Here is a 25787-nt window from a genome sequence, read left to right on the forward strand (position 1 = left end):
AATAAATGAGATAGGGTTTTGCCTTTTTGCCCAGGCTGGTCTTGAACTCTTGGGCTCAAGTGAGCCACCCACCTCTGCCTCCCAAAGTGCTGGGATTACAGGCTGAAGCCACTGCACCTGGCCTTTTTGAATTAGTTGTATTTGGAATTTTACAGGACATATTTGTTTTTTAAATCATCTGTCACGTTGAAACATTTTCAAATACAATCATACCCCCATTTTTTCCAGATCTTTTGAAGAGAATCTTTTGGCAACTTTAGCCCTCTAGCCCAAATCCAGAAATAACTAGAAAAAAATTCTGAGCTATGGAGCTATTTTATTGCCACAAAGTCTGTGCTCTAAAGCAGTTCATTTAATGCCTGTTTACTCTGTGTTCGTGGTCACAAATTTTAACCTGCAAAAGAATCACTTGGAGAGCTGTTGACACTGATTCCTGGGCCCCTCTCTCATACATTCTGTATCAGTAGATCTAGGGTGGAGCCTGAGAATGTGAATTCCCAACAATCCCACAGGTGGTATTGATGCCCATGCTGCCAGTCCACAGACCACACCTTGAATGGCATGCACTTGTATCCCATGCACTACAATGAGAATAATTTTTCTGGTGTCTTCCTGCATAGAATATTAGAAGTAGTAAATTAGAGAGCTGTGACAAGAAAAGAAACTATTCTCACTAATAGCAGCAAGAAGTGACTGCAAAAATGTAGGAGAAAGAGAACTGTCCAGGGCTGTTTAGGCTAGTAACAACAAATACTACCACTTTTTGAGCACCTATTATATGTTGAGCTCTATGCTAGGTGCATCACAAATATAATCTCAATTTTTAAAGCCACCCTGCGAAGTAGATATTCTGAACCCTCATTTTACATTCGTAGAAACTGTAGTACAATTAAGTGATTTACCTTGGACCACCTCACTATCATTTGAATCCAATTATATCTAGTTGCAAAGCCCACACTCTTTCCACTACATCCTGGTAACTGCTAGCCTGAGGTAAATTGAGTTTCACTTAATTCACTTAAATTCAGCACAGTAGAACCATTAATCCTAATGACTTTGAATCATTCAGTCAATACTGTATTTTGTTAAGAAGACAGGAAAAGACATATGTTTTGGGAAGATATTAATAAAAAGTGGTTAAAATAAAAATAGTTTTGGCATTTAAGAATTTTAAGCATTAAGCCAGGTGTGGGGTGCATGCCTATAGTCCCAGCTGCTTGGAGTCTGAGGTGGGAGGCTGTCTTGAGTCCAGGAGTTAGAGGCTGCAGTAAGCTGTGATTGTGCCACTGCACTTCAGTCAGGGTAAGAGAGCAAGACCCTGTCTCTTAAGAAAAAGTAGAGGAATTTTAAGCATTAGTTACTTGTAAAATTAACCTATATGGATTTTAACAGTGCTAGATAAATGGGGTTTTGCTGTGGTTGCGATTTTTAATGCAAAAGAGAGGTGGTTCCACTTAATAGATTTTTAAGTAGTATTTGTGTATCTACTCTTACCAGGAGAGAATTCCTCTAATATTATTCCACAACAGATGGCCGCCCATATGCTGCGTTCTAGAAGCCTACCAGCATTCCCTACTTCTTCACTACTAATGCAATCACAAAAACTGACTGGAAGTTTGGGTTGTAGTATCGACAGGTTACAAAATATTGCAGATACTTATGTTGCCACCCAATCAAAGAAACAAAATTCTTTGGGGAGTTCCGACACACTGAAAAAAGGCAAAGAGGATGCATTCATCAGTAGCTGTGAGTCTGCAAAAACTGTTTGTGAAATGGAAGCTGTCCTCTCAGCCCAGGTCTCTGTCAGTGATGTCCCAAAGGGAGTGCTGGGATTTCCAGTGGTCAAAGCAGATCATAAAGAGTTGGGAGCAGAACCCAGGTCAGAAGATGACAGTCCTGGGGATGAGTCCTGCCCACGCCGACCTGATTACCTAAAGGGATTGGCCTCCTTCCAGCGAAGCCACAGCACTATTGCAAGCCTTGGGCTAGCTTTTCCTTCACAGAACGGATCTGCAGCTGTTGGCCGTTGGCCAAGTCTTGTTGATAGAAACACTGATGATTGGGAAAACTTTGCCTATTCTCTTGGTTATGAGCCAAATTACAACCGAACTGCAAGTGCTCACAGGTACTTATGTGTTTTTGTACACTCCTCCCACCTTTATTTTACTATTCTTTAAAGACTCTCTACCCCTCTGGAAACGTCTTCATTATGCCACTTCTTATAATACAACAAACAGAAGAGTTTATTTCTTTATATACATGATAATAACAGACAGAAAGATATATTTTTCCTTATTTTAAGACTAGATAATATTGAATTCCATATTTAACCAAAATCTAAACCATAAGTAGCACTTAAAAAATATATATTGTGGTTTAATTCCTTATAGTTATTAAGGAAAAATTCTTCAGGACAGAGAAACGATAGGATTTATCTAGAGCTTTGACTCATGAGAATGATTCTGTCCACTTGGTGCTCATGTGAATATGGGAGTGATTTCTAGACTGGGCCTGTCCTGGGTAACATCTTACTTGATCAGAGACAAGTGACGGCTCCAGAAGGGAAGAGGAACAGGTGTCATAGGGTGGCTGCTCCATTCCACTCAGGTAATTATAATGCAGGTCTTAGTGCTGAACATTGACAGTTCTTCTCTGGATGAAGTCAGAAGAAAGCTAAAATGGCCTCAGAAAGCAATACCAGTGTTTCCCAGGACAGGCTATCACCAGACTGCACAGAGTCCTCCATGTTATGACAGACATTGCCTAGGCGTTGTATTTCTTCAGCCATTTTCCTTCTGCTACCCCAGTTTGTTCTCTCTCCAGAAACTTAAGTTTCCTCTGTCACCTGGACACAGATGACCTTGCTTTGGTGATGAGATATACCCCTTATATTTTCCTCTACTTCTGCTATCGCAGACCCATAACTTTATATGGAGCTCAAATGCAGCAGTGCTAGAGAGCATTCCCTTTATGAAAAAAATCTCCTTTCACCAGGAGCTTCCAGAAGTTTCACCTGGGCTAAACCCAGCAGCATTTGTTAGGATATTTAGATGGAGGTTTTATTTTCACACTTGGTTCTTGAGAGGATATTCTGTAATGCTAGATTCTTCCCCTGTACCAATATTTGCCTCTCTTCTCTGTGAGTGAACTGGGTTTTTCTGACATGCCTAGACTCCTAATAAAGCTGTTTATTCCTTGGTGGAAAAAAAAAAAAAAAAAAAACATTTCCAATAGCATCTCAAGTAGCAATGTCCAGTGAAACTTTCTGCAATGATGGACATGTTTTATTCATGCTGTCTAATACAGTCAGCACTAGCCACATATGCCTACTGACCACTTGAAATGTGGCTGATGCAACTGAGGAACTGAATTTTTAGTTTAAATAAATAGCATAAGTGACAGTGACTACTGTATTAGACATCAGAGATGTACAATTGAATAGTGTTAGTAGACTATATGCCCAAAAAAATCAATGATAAAACGTGATGGTAAATTTGTTAATCACAGTTAAATTAGGAAACATTTCTTAAGCATTATGAACATTTGTTTCACCTGTTAAAAAATGCTACTACTTGTCACAGTTCCTAAGGTAATCATCATGCACTTTTCTTGTCATGTTAGTAAGACTTTTTTGGTCTCTGTTTTAGTGTAACTGAAGACTGTTTGGTACCTATATGCTGTGGATTATATGAACTCCTAAGTGGGGTTCTTCTTATCCTGCCTGATGTTTTGCTTGAAGATGTGATGGACAAGCTTATTCAAGCAGATACACTTTTGGTCCTCATTAACCACCCATCACCAGCTATACAACAAGGTGTTATTAAAGTAAGGGCAAATACTAGATATGTTATTTTAATTCAGAAAAATAAATATATATGTAATTTAAAATTTTGAGTATATACATTAAAGTAGACCTAAATCTCTCTTTTATATTTTAGAATAATGAACTAATATAGTTTGTTACTTAATACTCATATATTTTTAAAATTTTTTTATTTTGATAGCTTTAGGGATACAGGGGTTTTTGGTTACATGGTCATATTTTTGCATCATCCAGTTTTAAGTCCCCCTCCATATGTTGGTTCGTATCAATATGTCTTTTAAATCTACCAATAAATCCCCATATCTGAACACTTAGTAAATCTCTTATGTAAAAATTACAAGGAATACGTGGTTCATTGGAAATCTCTTCTTCAGTGTACTATCAAATTTTACACATTTACTTCAGCTCTCAGCTTAGATGACACCTTTTCAAAAAGACCTTCCCTGATGATCTTATCAAAATAACTTCCCTCTAATCTTACTTATTATTTATTCTATCATAGCATCCTATTTATGTCTTGTAATTATCTTATTAATGTGTACTTGTTTTTTAAATTTCTCACAAATATAAGCTCCATGAGAGTGGGCATCTTGTGTAATAGGTACTAAGTATATTATTGAATGAGTAAATGCTTGATATGAATAGTTTCCATTAGAAAACAACCCAATATTAAAATAATCTTGTAAAGATTCTCGTTTTTCTTTAGTTTGCTTGGATGTAGGTATTGTTTAATCACTTGCAATACAACCTAGTATTGAGCTCCCATTTCATGTGTAAGTCCCTGAGCTAGTTGCAATATAGTATATAAAGGGAAATAATATAAGCCCCTACATTCAAGAATTTCACAGTCTAGAAGGGAGAGTCTCATACTTAACTAAGTAAAACGTAAGAAATTCTGTGATGAGTACTGCAGTGGCAGTATTAATAGAGAATTGAGCATAGGGGAAACGGAAGGATTCATGGAAAAAGTATACTTTGTGTTATGCTGTAAACTTAGAAAGCTTTTTTAGTAGGGGAATAAATAGATGTGTGTCTGGGGGAAAGGAGTCTATCACTACTGTGAGAGAGTCATTGAAGGGGAGAAAGAGGTGGAAGGATTAATTTGGTATTACACGTGTTGCATTTAAGATGCTAGAGAAGGGTGGAAATTCAGGCCTGTGCTCAGGATAAATAATCTGTCAAGAAGCCTAGAAGTAGAGGTCTAGGATAGATATAGATATAGATATAGATATAGATATAGATATAGATTTGCAGAGAGAGCATAGTCAACGGATTTTTTCCCTCTCAGCATTAGGTACAAATATTCTACTTATACTCAACTAAGGCTGCCAGTCTACCAGGTGTCCATGCTCAGCTAAAAATGCCAGTTTCCCCATGAGAGAAACATTAAGATCTCCAAGATAGAGTCATCATTAGCATTCCACAGTAGCCAAAGACAAATTCATTTCTGCTTTGCTGTGGTGGTGGCATTTTTTTAAGCTTTCTGTGTTCTTCTGTATATATGAACTTAATTTACAAATACAGTTGTGTTACACTGATTTGTATATATTATATTTAATTTTAATGCATTATCTAAATTGACTTAAATTTTTTGTTTAGCTATTAGATGCATATTTTGCTAGAGCATCTAAGGAACAAAAAGATAAATTTCTGAAGAATCGTGGATTTTCCTTGCTAGCCAACCAGTTGTATCTTCATCGAGGAACTCAAGAATTGTTAGAATGCTTCATCGAAATGTTCTTTGGTCGACATATTGGCCTTGATGAAGAGTAAGTGTGTTCTTCCCTCCACTATAATTGGGAATCTTTTGTCTTTTTTCTTTTCTTTTCTTTTGAGACGGAGTCTCGCCCTGTTGCCCAGGCTGGAGTGCAATGGTGCAATCTCGGCTCACTGCAACTTCCGCCTCCCAGGTTCAAGTGATTCTCCTGCCTCAACCTCCTGAGTAGCTGGGATTACAGGCACGCACCACCATGCCCGGCTAATTTTTTGTATCTTTAGTAGAGATGGGGGTTTCACCATGTTGGCCAGGCTGGTCTCAAACTCCTGACCTCGTGATCTGCCTGCCTTGGCCTCCCAAAGTGCAGGGATTACAGGCGTGAGCCACTATGCCTGGTTTTTTTTTTTTTTTTTTTTTTTTTTTTGAGACAATGTCTCACTCTGTCACCCAGGCTGGAGTGCAGAGAGACACAGTCATGCCTCAGCTCATTGCAGCCTTGAACTCCTAGATTCAAGGGATCCTCCTACCTCAGCCTCTTGAGTAGCTAGGATTACAGGCACGCACCACCACACGGCTAATTTTTTTTACTTTTAGTGGAGATGGGTCTTGTGGTGTTTCCCAGGCTGGTCTCAAACTCCTGACCTCAAGCCATCCTCCTGCCTTGGCCTCCCAAAGTGTTGGGATTATAGGTGTGGGCCACCACACCCGGCAAGATCTTTTGTCTTAAATGTAAAATTTAGTGAACTCACTCTTAACAAAATCTTTTGGTCACCTTTAGAAAAAATCTGCTAAAAGAAATTTTCCAGGTAAATCAATGTATTATTTGCCATATGATGTTCTTTCTAATATAACTTCATCCTTTATAGTTCACTCACTAGTTAGAAACTAGAAACAAATAAAAGCTGCATCAGATGAAAGTGATAGCTAAGATTTGGCAGATAGTATTAACATGAGAAGATTAACTGAAAAGACAGGTGAGGCTGGGCGTGGTGGCTTAAGCCTGTAATCCCAACACTTTGGGAGGCAGAGGCAGGTGGATCACCTGAGGTCAGGAGTTCAAGCCTGACCAACATGATGAAACTGTCTGTACTAAAAATACAAAATTAGCTGGGCGTGGTGGCACATTCATGTAATCCCATCTGCTTGGGAGGCTGAGGCAGGAGAATCGCTTGAACCCAGAAGTCAGAGGTTACAGTGAGCCAGGATTGCACAATTGCACTTCAGCCTGGGCAACAAGAGTGAAACTCCGTCTCAAAAAAAAAAGAAAAGAAAAGAAAAAAAGAAAGATAGCTCATGTATTCTCAGTGACAGATTACATAAAGGATCCATATAGGAACGCCTTACTCTCCTCAGAGCCTTCAGGTCATCTGGGAGAGGAGTAAATCCCTCACCTAGAATTCCTGGATACACTGATTGCTGAGTTTTGACCCTGGTAGAATGCTGATGGATTAGCAAATAAGTGTAAAAATAAAAGAATATTTTTCTCCCAAACCAAAAGTTTGGCAGAAATTAAACTGTAATTTCTGTTTATGATAGAATAGAGAGAAATGTGTGTCTCCTTATTGTGATAGACAAATTCAGACCTTAAAGAATTTACTAAATTGTTATGGTAGTTTCAATGCTACTTTTCATTTACATACAACTTTTGGCTTTCACGAAACAATTCTGCATTACCTTATTTGATTCTCACAATAGCCTTGAGAAGAAAAGAGGACATATATCACCACATATTTTTGACAGATAAGGAGAATGAGGCACAAAATACTTAGCTAATTTCATTCCATCCCAGAGGCAAGTTGTATTGGGATAAGAACTCGAGAATCATTCCCTTTTGCTAGACCTCTTTTTACTAGCTCACTGTCTCTCAAATACTATGTAAAATAATAATAATAATTTACTTGTGCACTTGAAGCCCCCAAACATAGTTTCTTTGGACATAAAGGGCTCATGGATGAATTAAAATAAATCAGTTAAAACCAAGAAATTGTATGCATATTTCACTTGAATGTTTGTGTATTTATCTTGGGATGGACTTCTAGCAACAGCTTTTACCCTATTATTGGAGGGACTCTGTCATTTTAAAAACAGGTTAAGAATCCTTGCTCCCCAACATGTTTTTATGACTTCAAAATCAAGTTAGCAAAATGACCCGTAGTTGCTATCATATTTTCTTATTTTGTGATTGTTTCTAATGTGCTCTTAACTGTATTATTTATTATAGATTTGATCTGGAAGATGTGAGAAACATGGGATTGTTTCAGAAGTGGTCTGTCATTCCTATTCTGGGACTAATAGAGACCTCTCTATATGACAACATACTCTTGCATAATGCTCTTTTACTTCTTCTCCAAATTTTAAATTCTTGTTCTAAGGTAGCAGATATGTTGCTGGATAATGGTCTACTGTATGTGTTATGTAATACAGTAGCAGCCCTGAATGGATTAGAAAAGAAGTAAGTTTAAAATTATTATTTAAAATTACATCTGATACATACTTTAGAACAGGAAAACTTTAGTATTAGTTTACTTTAATACATGAGTTTACCTATGTAAGAAGCCTTTCTGTGTACCTCTGAACCTAAAATAAAAGTAAAAAAAAATAATAACAGAAAGAAAGAAAAAAAAAGCAAGAAATTGTATTTACTGAATGTCCCTGTATGCTACTTTATTAACTGGCCCAAGTTAGTTTCTAACCCTTGCTTGATTTGGAAAACCCAGATGGAGAGAAGCATTGTAGGCCTAATATCGTACATTGAGGTAGATTATCAAGATTAAGATTGAAGACCAGAAGTAACTAATTCATATTTATTGGGTATTTATAAATAATATAAATGCAAATCTATTACCTCTTTTAGTCCTAAAAATAACCCTAATTTATACAAGTGAGATTCAGAGAGGTTAATTAATTTAGTCAAATTCACCTTCTCTGAAAAGTCTTCGCAGAATGTTCCTGTTCATACCCACACAATCTTCATCCTTAGTGTGGACTAGAAACTGCCTATGTGTTCTTATAGTATCTTGTATTAATCTCTAGTGTTACACTTACAACCATTTACTATTTATAGTAATCTGTTTACTTGTCCAGTTCTCTGTAAAACTATGTATTTCTGACAGGTGTCAAAGTGTATCTTATTTCTATTTCTAGCATACACACTACATATTACTTGCCATAGAATAAACATGAATAAATATTGAATGACTGCATGAATGAGTGCAAGCTGGTCGAACAGGAATTTAAACCATTTAAATCAGTTAGCTGTGTCTTAAATTATTTGTTCTTTTTCTTATAAGTGTTCTGTTTTCTTCTTTTGTTGTTATCTTTAGCATTCCCGTGAGTGAATATAAATTGCTTGCTTGTGATATACAGCAACTTTTCATAGCAGTTACAATTCATGCTTGCAGTTCCTCAGGCTCACAATATTTTAGGGTTATTGAAGACCTTATTGTGATGCTTGGATATCTTCAAAATAGCAAAAACAAGAGGACACAAAGTAAGATTTAATTTTTATGAATTTGGGGAGGGAGTTGTATAATAGACAAACCTGTTATTTGAGCACAATCTCTTTCTTCTTAGAAACTCTTTTACTAAAAGTTTAACATTAATTTTGTAATAATATCTATCAGTTTTTAAAAAGAAGCCTAAAAAGGCTTGAAAAAGTGGCAAAAATAGAAAAAGTGATTCCCCTGTGTAGTTAGTAGTTGGCAATACATAAGTGAAAGATGTCACTGATTTTTCTTACCAAGTAGAATTTAAACGTGTATGTTGCATAGTAATACCCTTTAGTTTTCTTTAATGGTAATTATTAAAGTGAATATGAAACAAAAAATATGATAATTGCGGGTTAAACTTTTGCCTTATATAGAAAAAAAGCCTGTTCTTTGAAACAATTTTTAAAATGAAATAAATTTATGAGCTAATATTTTTCCATTGAAGGTTTTTTAGTGACTATTTGTAAATTTGCTTTAAAATTGCTTTTAACAAGAATTTAAAAATGTCTACTACCATCACCCCCATGCTGATCAAAATTTAAAAATTTATATCAAAACATTATTGTCATGATACGTAAAATCAGTTCAATTAAAAAATTAGTAACCACATAGCTTGAAAACATTCTAGTATCTTCTGTTTTTAGATATGGCTGTTGCACTACAGCTTAGAGTTCTCCAGGCTGCTATGGAATTTATAAGGACCACCGCAAATCATGACTCTGAAAACCTCACAGATTCACTCCAGTCACCTTCTGCTCCCCATCATGCAATAGTTCAAAAGCGGAAAAGCATTGCTGGCGAGTATTGAAATCATATTTTAATAACCATAAATTGAGGCTAGCTTGACTTTCCTATGTTCTTATGCCATTCACGCTTTTAAAATATTTCTTGTTTTACATAAAATTTAAGAAAGATTTTTTCCTGGAGGAAACTATTCTGCTCCTTACTTTTAGTGCTTTTCTCATTCAGTTATTTCTTGAGCACCTGCCTACCATGTGCTGAGCATTGTGCTAAATATTGGAGATACAATGATGGAAAAAACAGACACAGATTCTGCCCCTGCAGAGATTGTAAAATAGTAGGGAAATGTAGAGGGTAGGAATAGAGATTATAACAGGGCAATCTACATCAGGAGTTAGGGAAGTCTCTGAGAAAGGTGTCCAGCAATCATGTTGTGGCATGCAGGAAGCTGAGCATTAATGCTAGAACTGATAAAGAATCTGTTTCTACTCAGGACAAAAGAGATGTGCAACTGGGAGGGCAGCTCAGGAAGAGACAGTGCATTCAGATATTAAATAAGGAAGAATGTCATCAAATAATAAACATTAATATTGTTAGTCTTCCTTATTTTTTCTACGAAATCTGCTATGATCTTTACCCAGAAAGATAACATGAACACCACATACACAGGATATACATACACACATATGTATACATAGTGGATAAATATGCATGTACACATGCACACACACACACCATCTCCAGAGTATTTGGTAAATTGTTTGAAATTTAATCACTCTTACTGTCTTAAATTCACTTAAGTTCAAATCTTTCTTTCACCTGTGTTAAGCTACATCTGTGTTCAATGCTATGCAAAAATTTTTAACCATGTGAAAAACTCACTTGTAAAGAAAAGCTGCCAAGTACCCATTGTTTTGCAGTAGTATATTTAAATTATGCTAGATCAAACTTATATAAATAAAACTTCTAAAACATCTATGTAACTAAACTTACTGCCCTCTACATTCTTCCTTATTTAATATCTGAATGCACTGTCTCTTCTTGAGCTGCCCTCCCAGTTGTACATCTCTTTTGTCCTGAGTAGAAACAGATTCTTTATCAGTTCTAGCATTAATGCTCAGCTTCCTGCATGCCAAAACATGATTGCTGGACACCTTTCCTTCGCAGGACTCCTTATATAGTCAGTGACTGCTTAGATGGAATTTGCCCTCTATTGATATCAGAAAGTATACCTTTACTACCCCTGCTGTTTCTTTTGTATTGATACTTCTCATTCTCACATCTGTTCCTCCTCTGCTTCCATCTCTAGAACTCTGGTTTTAGTTAATTATCACCTTGTGCCTGGGCTAACACAATAGTCCTCTTGCTATTTCCCATTTGGTCAATGATTTCTCTAGCAGTCTTTAATCTCTCTTTTTAGATACTAGCATTTTGTCACCTTGAGCCTTAGAGCCCTACATAACTTCAAGTTTATTATTTTTTTTAGTTTGAGTCATTTTAAAACAGATAATGAACTTTTAGTCTTTTCACTAGATGGCTGTCCTTTTTTCTGACTTCTGTAGCTTCTTATTATACTTGGACTTGTCTTTTTCACTCTAAGTAAATGTGATTGCTGCGCGCTATAGGAGACTTACAGAATCCTACAAGTTTTTAGGTTAATAAAAGACCTTAAAAGTCATCCAGTCCAGCTTCCTCATCTTAAGACCCACTGCATCCTAGAACTAGGGACTGCTGGCACATGCACCCCTATACTCACCCCTTTGTGTCCTGCACCACATCTACTCATCCCAGGTCTATCATATCTCTTAGGACCCATCTCTCTCTCTGAAGTCTCTCTCAAGAATCCTTCCTGTTTTAAGTACTACCCTTATTGAAATTCTATCTTTGTGAATCTAGTTTGCAAAATACCACTTTATATGTGTTCGGTTGTTGCTTTGTAATTGTTTCTAAGTTGTTTTTTTACACATATACTTGGGGAAGATTGTGCTTTTTATTTCTTCACTATTACTTAAAAGTATCTTCAAAAGTATATTGGCTTTGTATGCTACAGGTACAAAAACTGCAGAATACTGAAGCTCTTCTGTTTCTGAGCAGTGTGGTTACAAAAACTAATTCAAGTCCATTTGTCCATGATACTAAAGTGACATAGAGGGATTTCTATTTCTGTCATGTCTGTCAATTAGGTAATGAATTGTTCCTTCAAAGACTCAAGCCGTTCTCTTTACTGATAAATGTTTAGGTGTGGTAGGGGGGATTCCTAAATAGATTCATTTAGCATTTGTTGAAAACTACTGAGATGAGTGACACCTCCAGCCCCACTGCCACTACCCTCCACCTTCAGCAGGAGTTGGGACTGCCAGCAGCTGCAGCTTCCATTATGGCCACACACCAGACTCTGATAATAGACAAATTTACTCAAGCCCTGAACCCCAGGATATCCATGACTTGGAACCAAAGTTTCTTCAGCAGTACTGTCTAGACCTTAAGTTCTTGCATTGCTAGAGGAGTTAGATACCATTTTATTGTCAGATTAATCTTACAACCTCACTCAGGTTTACCATTCTTCTGCTCAGCAGTTCCGAGTTGCCTGCTGCCCAGTGAACAAAGCTCTGATTCCTTAACCTCTATATCTGTTTTTGGTCTGGATATCTATATCTGTACATATCTTTATATGTAATTTTACCTAAACGGTATCATGCTCTACCTACTGTTTATAAATTGATTTCTATTTCTGGTCATTATAGATATTTTTCCATATTAAGAAACATAAATATTCTTTTATTTTTAATGATTACAAAATAATCTATTATTTTGATGTGGATAATCTTCTGTAACTTTTATAGATAAAGGTTTTTTTGCTTGGTTTTTGCTCTTATAAATAAGGTAGCAATATATACTTTTAAATGTATTTTTTTACTTGTCTGCTTATTAATATGAAAAACTTTACACATCACCCTTAATGCATGAAGGTAGAAGTAGTCAGCATTAGGATATTATTTAGAATGCTAGACATATATTTAAATTGCCATGCACTCGCACATACACACAGTTATATTAGTAATTCACATACAAATGAACTTTATATTTCAGCCAATAATAATACTAACCATTAAAAGTATTTTATTATTTGTGAGAATGAGACAGGCGTTACGTTTTATATTCATTATTTTATTTTATCAACAAAACAACTCTTTCTTTATCTGTTTACTCAGCCATCAAACATCAAATATTTCTTGAGTACCAACCATGTACCAGTTGCTATTTTATCAGTCTTCATGGAACTTGTACTGGGGAAAATGATCAATAAGCATATAAACAAATATATTTAATATAATGTTAGATAGTGATAAATATCTACCGGTGAAGTAAGCTCTGTTTTCTTTCTAATCCACACCTTATGCATGAGAAAACTGAAGTTTAGAAAGAAATGTGCTTAAGGCCACACTAGCTCTGCGTGGCTTCATAGCAGGAGTGCTGAAATACCCTCCCACGTTTTCTAGTATTAATACCTAGTACTAAAGAAGACTTACTTAACATTTCCTTATTCAGTGTATTATCTGAATTACAATCATCATACCGCTGATTTACATTCAATACATTCATACCGCTGAATTACAATCATCAGCTGCACGTACAGCATGAAAGCTGTCAGATGTAGACATTAGGAAGAATCTGTGTAAACTAAGTATATTGTTTGACAGTAAAACTCTTGAATATATACAGGATATGAATTTTTGTATTTTCTTCTTTTTTTGCCTCAAAAGTGACTATCAAAATATATTAACTGATTAAGAATACTAATTACCCAAAATACTGAGCAATCTAAAATAGCATTAAAATATTTAAATATCTTACAGGATAAGTCTTTAAAACCTGTTATAATTTAGTCATATGTAAGTAATTTTTATAGAGGTTATTTATAGAAATTGATATATGTTTTCATAATTTAAAACAAAGGTTCAATTCCAATGAAGGGTTCCATTATTCCTCATCTACCAAGACATCATTTTGGTTCCTATGGTCAACTTCCGATGCCCTTCTCCTTCAGTCCATTAAATCAAGACTCATCCCCCCAGTTTTCTCCTGGATGCACTACCTGTGTTGTACCTCCTGGAGCAGGTGCAGTAATAGTGCAGGAATGCCACTCCTCTCTGTTCAGTCTGAGGAAACCTTTCTCAGGAAATGCTTTTGTAGCATTGAATTCCAAATGATGCATATGTTTTAAATCATTTTAATAACAAATCACCGGAATTATATTCACCTTTCTGATCTCTTCACTTTCATTGACTGATTTCTACTTTGTCACTATACACAGTTTTTAAAACTACTTTATGAAATTCAACAACAGTAATTACCCAGAAATAGTAGTATTCTTACTAAAAAATTATGTGCATTAAAACTTGATTTTGGAATACAAAGAAGTGAAACAGTATTTGAAACTATTTTATCAAAATGTTCTGAACTAGTTGAGCCCATTTAATACTTTTTAACTCGAACTTTGCCAAATGACATCTGTTTTACTAAGCTGTGTCACTAGCTTCAACATTGTTATTTAGGACTTTGAAACCAAAAGTACTGTTGCACTTCTTCAAAGAGGGAGAAGCATCATTTTCTCTTAATCACTCTTTCCTTTCTATAAATTGACTTTGTAGTAAATAAGGTTGTTTTCATGGTCTGGTAATCAAAAAATTTCAGCAAAAATAGTTTCCTTGATCCTTATTAACACTGGGATTTGATGTTTTAATTTATATACTTTTAAAGGTCCTCGAAATTTTCCCCTTGCTCAAACTGAATCGCTTCTGATGAAAATGCGTTCAGTGGCAAATGATGAGCTTCATGTGATGATGCAACGGAGAATGAGCCAGGAGAACCCTAGCCAAGCAACTGAAACGGAACTTGCACAGAGACTACAGAGGCTCACTGTTTTAGCAGTCAACAGGATTATTTATCAAGGTAAGACTATAGGATTAGTTTGCTTTTCCTCAGATTTTAAAATGAAAGAGAAGTAATCTAAGAGGAAACTGGTTAGTTTTCAGATGTTTAAGCAGCATTATTTTTCAGTTCTTAACATCCGTATTATTAAGAGTTTCTTATTTGGAACTGATAAGTCTTGAATAAAAGTCCACTTTGAATGTGTTCAATGCTAGCCCAGACTGACCAGTTTAAAACCATATGGCACTTCCAGTATGATCTTTTGAGATCGTTGTAGATTCACATGCAGTTAAGAAATAATACAGAGAGAGACCCTGTGTACCCTTTACCCAGTTTCCCCCATGAATCTTGCAGAACTGTAGTATAATATCACCACCAGGTGAGTAACATCGATACAGTCAGCAGCATTTCCAGCACCACAAGGATCTCTCATATTGCCCTTTTCTTAGCCACACCCACTTTCCTCTCACCCCCAGCCACTCAGCCCTGTAACTGCTAATCTGTCCTCCATTTGTATATTTTTGTTTCATCAAGAATGTTATATAAATGGAAGCGTACAGTACGTAGCCTTTTGGAATTAGTTTTTTCACTCAGTGTAATACTCTGGAGAGTCATTCTGGTTGTTGCATATATCAATAGTTCCTTTTCTTCTTGCTGAGTGATATTTGTGGTATGGATGTATGAATCTGGGTTGTTTCCAGTTTTTGGCTATTACAAATAAAGCTTCTGTAAGCATTTGTGTGCAGGTTTTGTAAGAATATAGGTCTTTATTTTTCTGGGGTAAGTGCCCAGGAGTGCAGTTACTAGGTCATACGGTAATTACATGTGTAGTTTTTTAAGAAACTGCCAAACTTTTCCAGAGTGGCTGTAGTTTTACATTCCCATCAACAGTGTATGAGTGGTCCAAGTTTTTTTACATCCTTACCTAGTGTTTGTTGTTGTCACTATTTTTTATTTTAGCCATTCTGACAGATGTGTAGTGATATCTCATTGTGGTTTTAATTTGCATTTCCATATTGGCTAATGAATATATATGTACATACTTAAAATGTAATACTTAGAGCACCCACTAAAAAAAGCTATTCAAAGAAATACACTCCAAAACACTATAAATCATGTTCTCATCACACACACAAAAAAGTGGTAACTATGTGAGGTGATAGATATGTTAACTAGCTTGATTATGGTGATTACTTGACAATGTATTCATATATCAAAACACCTTAATTATATACAATTTCTATTTGTCAATTATATTCCAATAAAGCTGAAGATTGTTTTTTAAAAAACACTATAGATAAGTCAAAATGGAATTCTAAAAAAATGTTCAGGTAACCCCAGGAAGACAGGAAAAAGAAAACAGTAATTGTTAATCACTAGAAAAACATGATAAACTCAAGTTATTATTATTTTTTTTAGCTTTTTTTACTTTTCTTTCTCTCTTTTTTTTTTTTTTCTTTTTTTTTGAGATGGGTTCTCACTCTGTCACCAAGGCTAATGGTATGATCTCAGCTCACTGCAACCTTTACCTCCTGGGCTCAAGCAATCCTCCCATCTCAGCCTCCTGAGTAGCTGTGACTACAGGTGTGCACCCCATGCCCGGCTAATTTTTGTATTTTTTTGTAGAGATGGGGTTCCACCATGTTGCCCAGGCTGATCTCAAACTTCTTGACTCAGGTGATCTGTGTGCTTTCACCTCCCACAGTGCTGGGATTACAGGCATGAGCCATCGTCCCCAGCATTTTTTTTTTCAACTTTTCTAATATACATTCTGTGCAACAGACTCCCAGACTAAACTCTGAAATTGAACCATGATTATCACATATACAGCATGTAAATGTATAGCACGTGCAGAGAAACAGCTCTGTAGATCCACTCATGTAAATATGACATGATCTTTATGTTTGATTTGTATAATAATCTCATGGTTTTAATCATTTTGCAGTTTAACTTACCTTCATTAGTCAATTAAATATTTAATTTGGAATTGTATGACATGCATTTTCAAATTTCTGTTATTTTACATAAATTCACTTTCTACTACATTGTATCTATTACATCTAATATACCTGATACACATTTAAATTGTGATAACTGAATTAGTAATTAAATACAATATTTTTTACCAGTATTATTACTATTTATAATGGCAAGATAGCAGTGATATGACTAATTTTGTATTCTTTTTTTCAATTCAAAGAATTTAATTCAGACATTATTGACATTTTGAGAACTCCAGAAAATGTAACTCAAAGCAAGACCTCAGTTTTCCAGACTGAAATTTCTGAGGAAAATATTCATCATGAACAGTCTTCTGTTTTCAATCCGTTTCAGAAAGAAATTTTTACATATCTGGTAGAAGGATTCAAAGTATCTATTGTAAGTAAATTAATTACATGGGAAATGTTCATTCACACAAAGGAAATAGAGGTTTTATGTTGACTGTATTATACGTTTTCAAAATCATATTTCTTTGTGCTCTTTCAGAGAGCTTTTTAAAACTCGGACAACTTGAATTTTTAATTATAGAATAATGTATATTGCTAATTCACCCTTTCCAAAATGACTCAACTCATGCAGCATTGCTTTTTAAGCCTGTAACCCTAGAAGACATTTTCTAGTGTTGTTTAGTAAGATCAGCATCAGAAAAGAGTAGATCATCATCATTGATGACTACTATGGGAGTTTACATGAACTGTTTGTTTTTAAAGGAATGTATTTATGGCTACTTACTCTCATTTTTCTAATTATTATGAATTTTAGATCTTGGCCTAAGTTTAACACCTTTAAAATTATGTAGAGAATACTGATAAGTGTCAGGGTTCATTTATCATCATCTCACTTGGGTTTCTGTGGGTCACTTACAGTTGACACAACGGAACAAATCGGTCAGTTTACTCCATAGATAGCAAAAGCCAATCTAATTCTAGCAGAACTCGTAAATCATGACATGTCAATCTCTAAATCTAAACTAGATTTTGGTGTTTTAGCTCTGAACAGCAAAACCAAGTACAGATTCACTTAGAACTCAGTCACTCAAACAGGGCCCTTAGGACTATATGTAATTAAAGAGGAGCTGTTTTTAAAACTCAGAATGAATTCTGAATGTACAGCTTCCAGTTTTAAACCAGATACAGGTGATTTGATCAGCATTTGGCTAGGCTTAGTGGGACCATAGTTAAAACAATTGGTTAATTGTTAGGGAATACTCTATGGTAAACCCATAGAGTAGTTTCCCCTTATCTTCAGAGGATACATTCCAGGACCCCTGGTGAATGCCTGAAACCACAGATGGTACTGAAACCTGTATATACTATTTTTTTTCACATACATACATACCTATGATAAAGTCTAATTTATGAATTAAGCATAGTGAGAGATTAACAATAATAGTAAAACAAGAGTTATAACAATATACTTTAATAAAAGTTACGTAAATGTAGTCTCTCCCTTTTTACAATGAGTAAATACCTTATTATACGGTACTTAACTATTTTCAGACCATGGTTGACTGTGGAAAGCAAAACCACAGGTAAGGGGGTACTGCTATATGCAGTGCTTAATTTGTGACTATTATACTCAATAATGTAGCACAATTCAAGTCTTTATTATGAATCCTTTCTCTTTTTTATTGCAAAATCAGTGTAGGCTTATTTATCGTTGTTCTTTGATACTTTTTTTTAATTTATAATTTTTGAGCCTTTGGTAATTTTTTCATGGCTTAGGACTTTAGCTTCGTTGTCCATCTCTTCTTTTAAACTGTGGTAAGATATATATATAACATAAAATTTACCATTTTAACCATTTTTAAGGATACATTCAGTGGCACTAAGTATATTCACATTGTTGTGCAACCATTGCCACCATCCATCTCTAGGAACTTTTTTTTTTTTTCTGAGATGGAGTCTCAGTCTGTCTCCCCAGCTGGAGTGCAGTGGCCCAGTCTCAACTCACTGCAGCCTCCACCTCCCAGGTTCAAGCGATTCTCCTACCTCACCTTCCCAAGTAGCTGGGATTACAGGCACCCGCCACCACACCCAGCCAATTTTCGTATTTTTAGTAGAGACAGGGTTTCACCATGTTGTCCAGGTTGGTCTTGAACTCCTGACCTCAGGTGATCCACCTGCCTCGGCCTCCCAAAGTGCTGGAATTACACGTGTGAGCCACCACACCCGGCCGGAACTTTTTAATTATCCCAAATGAAACTCCGTGCCCAATAAATAATAACTTTTACCACCCCTTCCCCCATTACCCAGTAATCACTATTCTACTTTCTGTCTCTGTGAGTTTGACTGTTCTAGATATCTCATACAAATAGAAGCATACAATATTTGTCCTTTTATATATGGCTTATTTTATTTAGCATAATGTCCTCAAGGGTCATCCATGTTGTAGCATGTGTCAGAATTTCCTTCCTCTTTAAGGATGAATAATATTCCATTGTATGTATATACCACATTTTGTTTATCTGTTCATCCACTGATGGACGTTCAGACTGTTTCCACCTTTTGGCTACTTTGAGTGATGCTGCTATGAATGTTGTATGCCCATCTCTTTTAAACTCCTATGTGTATGGATATGTATATCTCTTTCTAATTTTGACTATTAAAACCAATCTGGAATAAAACGTGTTCCATAATCTTCTTTAGGGCTGTGTTGAGGCTAGCATGGTATTGCTTAAGCAGTCTGATCCTAATTCATTCCTATCTTGATTGATTTTAGGGTTCAAGTAAAGCCAGTGGTTCCAAGCAGCAATGGACTAAAATTCTGTGGTCTTGTAAGGAGACCTTCCGAATGCAGCTTGGGAGACTACTAGTGCATATTTTGTCGCCAGCCCACACTGCACAAGAGAGAAAGCAAATTTTTGAAATAGTTCATGAACCAAATCATCAGGAAATACTACGAGACTGTCTCAGCCCATCCCTACAAGTAAGTATCTCAGCTTTGATAAGAGAAGTAAAATGTTTGGTGAAATATAAAGTCTGAATAAAACAAGAACTGAAATTAAACTGAATGTTCATGCCTAATTTATAAATATAATTTTCTTACCAAGCAAATTTAACCTAAGGTCTTTCCTCAGGTGCTTTCACACAGGCTCAATTTAATCTCTGTGTTTATTTCCCAATCTTTTTTCTAGTGCCTAAATTAAGAAGTTCTGTTTCAGAGTTTCTGTCAGATACTTTGTAATGTGTTAACACATCTTGAAGTGTTTTATTTAAGGATTGTTTGGAGGCTTTTTAAAAAAGCATTATATTACCTGTGAAACATCTATATTGAATAGCTCAAACAACAGTATATATAACATATCTCAAAAATATATGTGGTCAGTTAAAATAGATAAAGATTATTAATCATTTGGAATAATCAAACCCAAAATACCTAAAAGAATTTCAGAGTGTATAAAGTTTATCACTTCAAGAGTGGTAGTTGGAAAGTTTAAAAGGTACATTAAACCATATTGGAGGGCTGTTTAACAGTTTCTTAAAAAATTAAACATATATTTAACTTGTGACCATGTTACTCCATTTTTAGATATTTACCTGAAAAAGAAATTAAAACATATGTTCATAAAAAGGCTTGTTTAAGAATATCTATGGCAGCCTTTTTTCATAATGGCCAAAAACTACAAATATTCAAATGCTTATCAACAGAAGAATGTACAAACACATTGTGATTTCTTTATACCCGTAGACAGAAATCTGTATAGACTATTCTACAGCACTGTATAGACTATTATACAGCTCTAAAAGGGAACAGACTACTGGTACATCTACCATTATGGATGAATCTCAGAAACATTGAGTGGGGAAAGGGACAGCCAAACACAAAGGAGTACAATCTGTGATTCTATTCATCTGAAGGAACAAGCAAAACCAAGATATGACGATAGAATTCAGGACAGTAGTTGTCTCTGTGGAAGGGGGATGGTGAGAAAGGGAATTGACTGGAAAGAGGTTTAAGGGAACTTTTTGGGGTGATAAAAATAAGGTCTTATTTTGAGTAGTGGTTAAATGGATGTATGCAATTGTCAAAACTCATAGAAACACTTAATATATGTATGCTTTATTATATGTAAGTTATACCTCAATAGAGATGAGAGAGGATATATTAAAAAGGATAGGTATCCCCTTTAATACATGGAAAACTCATATCATATTAGGAGTCAAAACTATCTGGAAGGAATACTTTTAGGTGCTTTTTCCAGTATTAAGACACTTTCGAGTACACTGAGGGCACTGTCTTCCTTTTCCCAAGACAGAAGCATATTTAGCCTGTATTTTCCTTCTGTGGAGAATTTGAAATGGTGTTTTTTTTCTTTCCTTTATACTCAGCAAAGTTGCTATCCATCAAAATTCAACTGCGGTGTTAACAGTCCACTTTTTCTCATACCATCTTCCCTTTCCCACTACTTCATGTCTGTCAGTGGTATCATTATTGAATTTCAGCTTGAAAATTTTAACTGTGGTTGTCGTTGACTTTTTCTTCTCTCTCTCAATCCATTTCGTCACCAAGGCCAGTTGTTTATTCACCCACGAAGACTGAGGATATTATCTTTAACCTAATAGTTTTAGCAGCCACTGATGATAATTGCCAAGATCCACTTTTTCATTAAAGAGTTACAAGATAGTGATTTCTCTAAGTCTCTCATTCCGTCAGCATCTATAAGCTCTGATGACTTTCCTATAGGGAAGAACTTTCCCTTGTCAACTATTTGACTACGTTTTTTTTTTTTTTTTCTATTTTTTTTCACTGTTCAAGGTTTATTGTGGGTTTTAGTTAGTATGACACTTGGATAGTTGGTTGCATTGTTTATATGTAGATCTCTTTACATAATATGGTAATGTACACTACTGATATATATAGTTCACAAAATAAGATCCTTTGGAACAATTATGCACCATACATGCAATATTGGATTTATATACTGGATCCAGGATGTGACTGATTGGGAAAAAATGTTGGACTAGACATGTTCAATGAAGGAGCCAGGAAGTTATTTATATAACACACGGTAAACATCCATCTGGCTCAAGGGCCAACTGCAGCATGTGCAGCATTGGCAGTGGTGCCTTAGAGGTGGCAGAACTATTTCACACAAACCAGTTTAGGACTACACAAGATTAGTACCATCCAGCCTACAGAATGGTTCTACAAGATATAGCTACCTACAGGATATAGTACCTACAGAATATACTGTAGGATTTTACAAACCATTCCTATTTCTAACCTTAGGAATTGATGTTTTTCCCAATCCATCTTAACATCACTGCTTTAATCACAGATCAGATAAAAAGGACAATATGCACAACCTCCAACTAAAATCCTATTGTAGCCTAGACAGTGAAATGGTATGACATCAGAAGACTTTAAAATTGCAGCTCTTTTTGTATCCCCCAAAGTGGATCTGCACTGTTCTTCAAATGGGCCCCTTCCTCAGGAGTCAGAGTCACCTTCAAATGGTCTGAGATTCCATTCTCTCCCAAGATGCAAGGAACGCTAAGGAAGACATCATCCTTTATTCCACCAATCATGGTGGAAATTGGGTGCACCTGCCTAAGATTCTTCATTATACTTTCTGCCAAATCTGCCACAGAGAGTCCAGTGGCCCAGGATGTGTAGCCTTTGAGTTTGATCACCTCGTAAGCACTCTCAACCACCTGCTTGTGAACCTCTTTCCACTGCTCCTTATCTATATCAGTCCCTAAATCTGGGTGCAGAGTCTTGAGGGAGACACCACTAACATTCGCTTTACTCCATACAGGCACACTAGAATCTCCATGTTCCCCAAGGACTCACCCATGACAGCTTAATGTGTGAACTCCCAGCCTTTCCCCCATTGGGTAACGGAATTGGGCTGAGTCCAGATTGCAACCACTTCCAATAACATGGTTTTTGGGAAAGCCGTTATCTTCCAAGCCACTATAGGTCAAAGATATCCACTGGATTTGAAACAATAAGCAACTTGCAGTTCGGGCTGTATTTTATAACATTAGGAATGATGAATTTAAAGATGTTCACATTACACAGGACCAAATTAAGATGGCTTTCTCCCTCTTGCGATGTGCCTCAGCCGTGATAGTGACCAGCTTGGAGTTTACAGTTACAGTATAGTCTTTGCCAGAGACAATCTTTGGTGTTCTAAGGAAAAGGCTGCCATGTTGGAGATCCATCATCTCGCCCTTCAATTTGTCTTCCATGACATCAACAAGAGCAAGTTCACCTGCCAAGTCCTTCATTAAGATACCGATGGCACAGGCCATGCCAAGAGCACCAACCCCAACAACTGTAATCTTATTCTGGAGGATCTGTTCTTCCTTTAGAAGACTGTGAATAAGCTGATCCTTGAGCATATACTTGAGAGTATATTGGACTTGGAAACAAAAGGAATCGGAAATGCACGTCCGGCGGGTGTTGGGGCACGCGGCAATGAGATCCAGACTCGTCGGCAGTGGCTCCGGCACCTTCGCTACCTTTAAATACAGTCAGTCAAGAAAAAGCAGGATAAATGCTGTTTCCTTCCCTGTTTATTAATTTTTGGAATGATGAATTCATGCCCCTATTGGCCTCTAATTCTTGTATTTGTTTTTATTTTTGGAGTGTCATTAGGAGCTCAGGTATTTTAAAATAAATGTTATGTGTTTTAGTCTATTGCAGTCATTATTCAGTTTGATATTAAAATTAACACCTCTGTAGATTCAAGTTGTTGTGTCGACATGGCTTTTTCATTTTAACAAGTTAATATGATTAAACTTCCTTGTTTTCTGGCACAGAAGAATGTCCCAGGCCCACCTTATGCAATTCCTTCCCCAAACCTAGAACCCAACTTCCCTCCCAAGAAGACCTTATATCCTTTTAAGGAGATGATAGTATTTAGAGACTACAAATCTAAGGACTAGGTATGTTTATTTCTACTGGGTTGTCATTTCTTCTCAGCCTTTTTTAGTGGACAAAGCTAGGAAATACGTATTTTTTTAGAAAGACAAGTCATGAGTTTATACTTTCACTTTTTCTTGGATTCTTTTATTTGTATTTCTTTCTAATGTTGATATCTTGGTTCCTAACATTAACATAATCACTTATTTGCTTTGTCTTTCTACATATATAACATTTTCAAAATAAGATGATCAACATGATCACTAATAACAATCCTGCTGAGTGCAGTTGAAGATGTCTTTGTGGTTCTTTTTTTCTTAGCATACTATTATGGTTATACAGTGAAAATACTGTATTATAAAAGCACTTAAAATAGTTTTCTTTATTTGGTCCGGCTGCCAACTTCAACCAATTAGATAGGTAGGTAGGCTTTTTTTTTTTCCAGTTTGTTTTATAGTTTTTTGGGATTCCTTTGGGTTTTTGTTTGTTTGCTTAATTTTGTTTTTAATCATGTGAAATGTCTACATGGTTCTAAAAGCAACGTTGTGAAACAGCACATTCAGAGAGGCTCTAGCTTTTATCCCTTTCCCCTCCTCTTATTCTTTCCCTCTCTGTGTAGGTAACTGACTTTTTTTTTCTGTTGAAGATACAAGGAAATCTATGTATACATGTATTTACACATGTAAATATTCTGTCCCCTACTTCATAACACAAAGAAAGATAGCAAAGTATACACACTCTTCTGCACCTTACTTTCTTCACTTAGTATATCCTAGAGATCATTATTACATAGTAGTATAGAGTGATCTTCTTTATGCCTTTTCACAGCTGCATACATTTAATTTGTATTTCATTTGGAATGTGCCTGGGTTTTTTAAGCCCCAGACTTCTTTGCCATCACAACTTGATTCTGATTAACTCTCCAGCCTGCTGACCCTCTTCTTTTCAAGATAATCATATCTTTGTGTCTTGCAACCTCTTCACATCCTGTTTATTTTTACAGTCATGCTGTTTTATTCATATTGTCCACCAGCACAGAACACCTCTCTCTCCTTTGTCTATCTATATCCCCATTCTATCCATTCATTTGGCCATGACCCAGATCACTCTATACCTTCTTTAAAACCTTTCTCCCTTTCTGTAGTCCACTCAGAACTCTTCCTTCTTAGAACCTTCTTTGAAAAGAAATATCTTACATATTTTAGCACTTTATTATTTTCTAAGGATTCATGTTTAACAGATTAAATTCCTTAAATCAGTTTTTTAAGGGCTGAAAATAAGATTTTTTTGTTATCTATTCCCAGTGACACCTTTTATAGTCCCTGAAATGATAATCAGTAAGTGATCAGAGGGTATTAAAATGAGGTATTAGAAACAACTTAAGCGTTTAAGAAAATCATGTGTTTCTTTTGATATTCACAATGAATAAAAACATTTCTGATAGTTTTTCAAGATAATTTTTGAATGTCATTGAATACTAAACTGAAATATTTTTAAAGTTATATCAAGATCATTACCTTTAAGACACACTTAGGAAAGTCTTTTAGTCATGTACCGTTTTTATTTATTTGCCAACTCTTTAGGCCTTTTACTCACAGAGCTTCTGTTCATTTTTCTCTTTTGGTCAGGTAGCAGCTGTCTCTGACTAATTTAAAATGTTGCATTAAAATGAGCTGTACTATTTTCACCATTGCATATGTTCATCTTTTGCTTTTGGGAAATGACACGATGTGATTCAGCATGTTAATTTAAATATCACCCAAAATGTAATCATTTCCAGATCCATTTGCTGACATTTAATACTATTCACAGTTTAAAATGTCATAAAACTAAATACAGTGATATTTGTGTCAGTGCTGATTTTTAAAGTAAAATATATATGTTTAACTTGTTGGCAAAATTATTGTCTAAATAATACATACTGTACACAGTAGAATCAGGTGTAATATCTACAGCATGTAAGGACCACTTAAAAAATCATGAATGAACGTTTGGTTTAGGTTTGTGCTGCAAAGGACAATTGTCATTATCTTAAGTAACACTGTAAATTTTGGTTTTAGGGCCTGTTAATAAAAGATTGGCTAAAACAACTCTTCCATGGATATATACATAGAATTGTCTGCGTGGGGTTTGAGAGTTTTTCACCTTTTGTTCTAGGGAGTAGTGAACGCTTACAAACTAACGATAGGTTTTAGTTCTAGAAATTTCACCA

The 25787-nt window shown here is 35.6% G+C and overlaps 1 protein-coding gene and 1 pseudogene across 3 annotated transcripts in view; one reads left to right on the forward strand and one right to left on the reverse strand.

Moving 5' to 3' along the window:
- LYST (lysosomal trafficking regulator) overlaps positions 1 to 25787 on the forward strand; it is a 222156-nt gene that overhangs the window by 122231 nt on the left and 74138 nt on the right. For all 3 annotated transcript variants that reach the window (XM_063595304.1, XM_057299849.2, XM_057299854.2), the window contains 9 exons: positions 1498 to 2125; positions 3648 to 3825; positions 5423 to 5592; positions 7762 to 7992; positions 8864 to 9030; positions 9673 to 9825; positions 14531 to 14722; positions 16902 to 17080; positions 19424 to 19630. In XM_063595304.1, coding sequence (XP_063451374.1) covers positions 1498 to 2125; positions 3648 to 3825; positions 5423 to 5592; positions 7762 to 7992; positions 8864 to 9030; positions 9673 to 9825; positions 14531 to 14722; positions 16902 to 17080; positions 19424 to 19630 — 2105 coding nt within the window. The remainder of the gene's footprint in view (positions 1 to 1497; positions 2126 to 3647; positions 3826 to 5422; positions 5593 to 7761; positions 7993 to 8863; positions 9031 to 9672; positions 9826 to 14530; positions 14723 to 16901; positions 17081 to 19423; positions 19631 to 25787) is intronic.
- Positions 20335 to 23452, reverse strand: LOC100981469 (L-lactate dehydrogenase A chain-like; annotated as a pseudogene).

Source organism: Pan paniscus, chromosome 1, assembly GCF_029289425.2.
Source record: "Pan paniscus chromosome 1, NHGRI_mPanPan1-v2.0_pri, whole genome shotgun sequence".
In the NCBI taxonomy this organism is placed as follows: domain Eukaryota; kingdom Metazoa; phylum Chordata; class Mammalia; order Primates; family Hominidae; genus Pan; species Pan paniscus.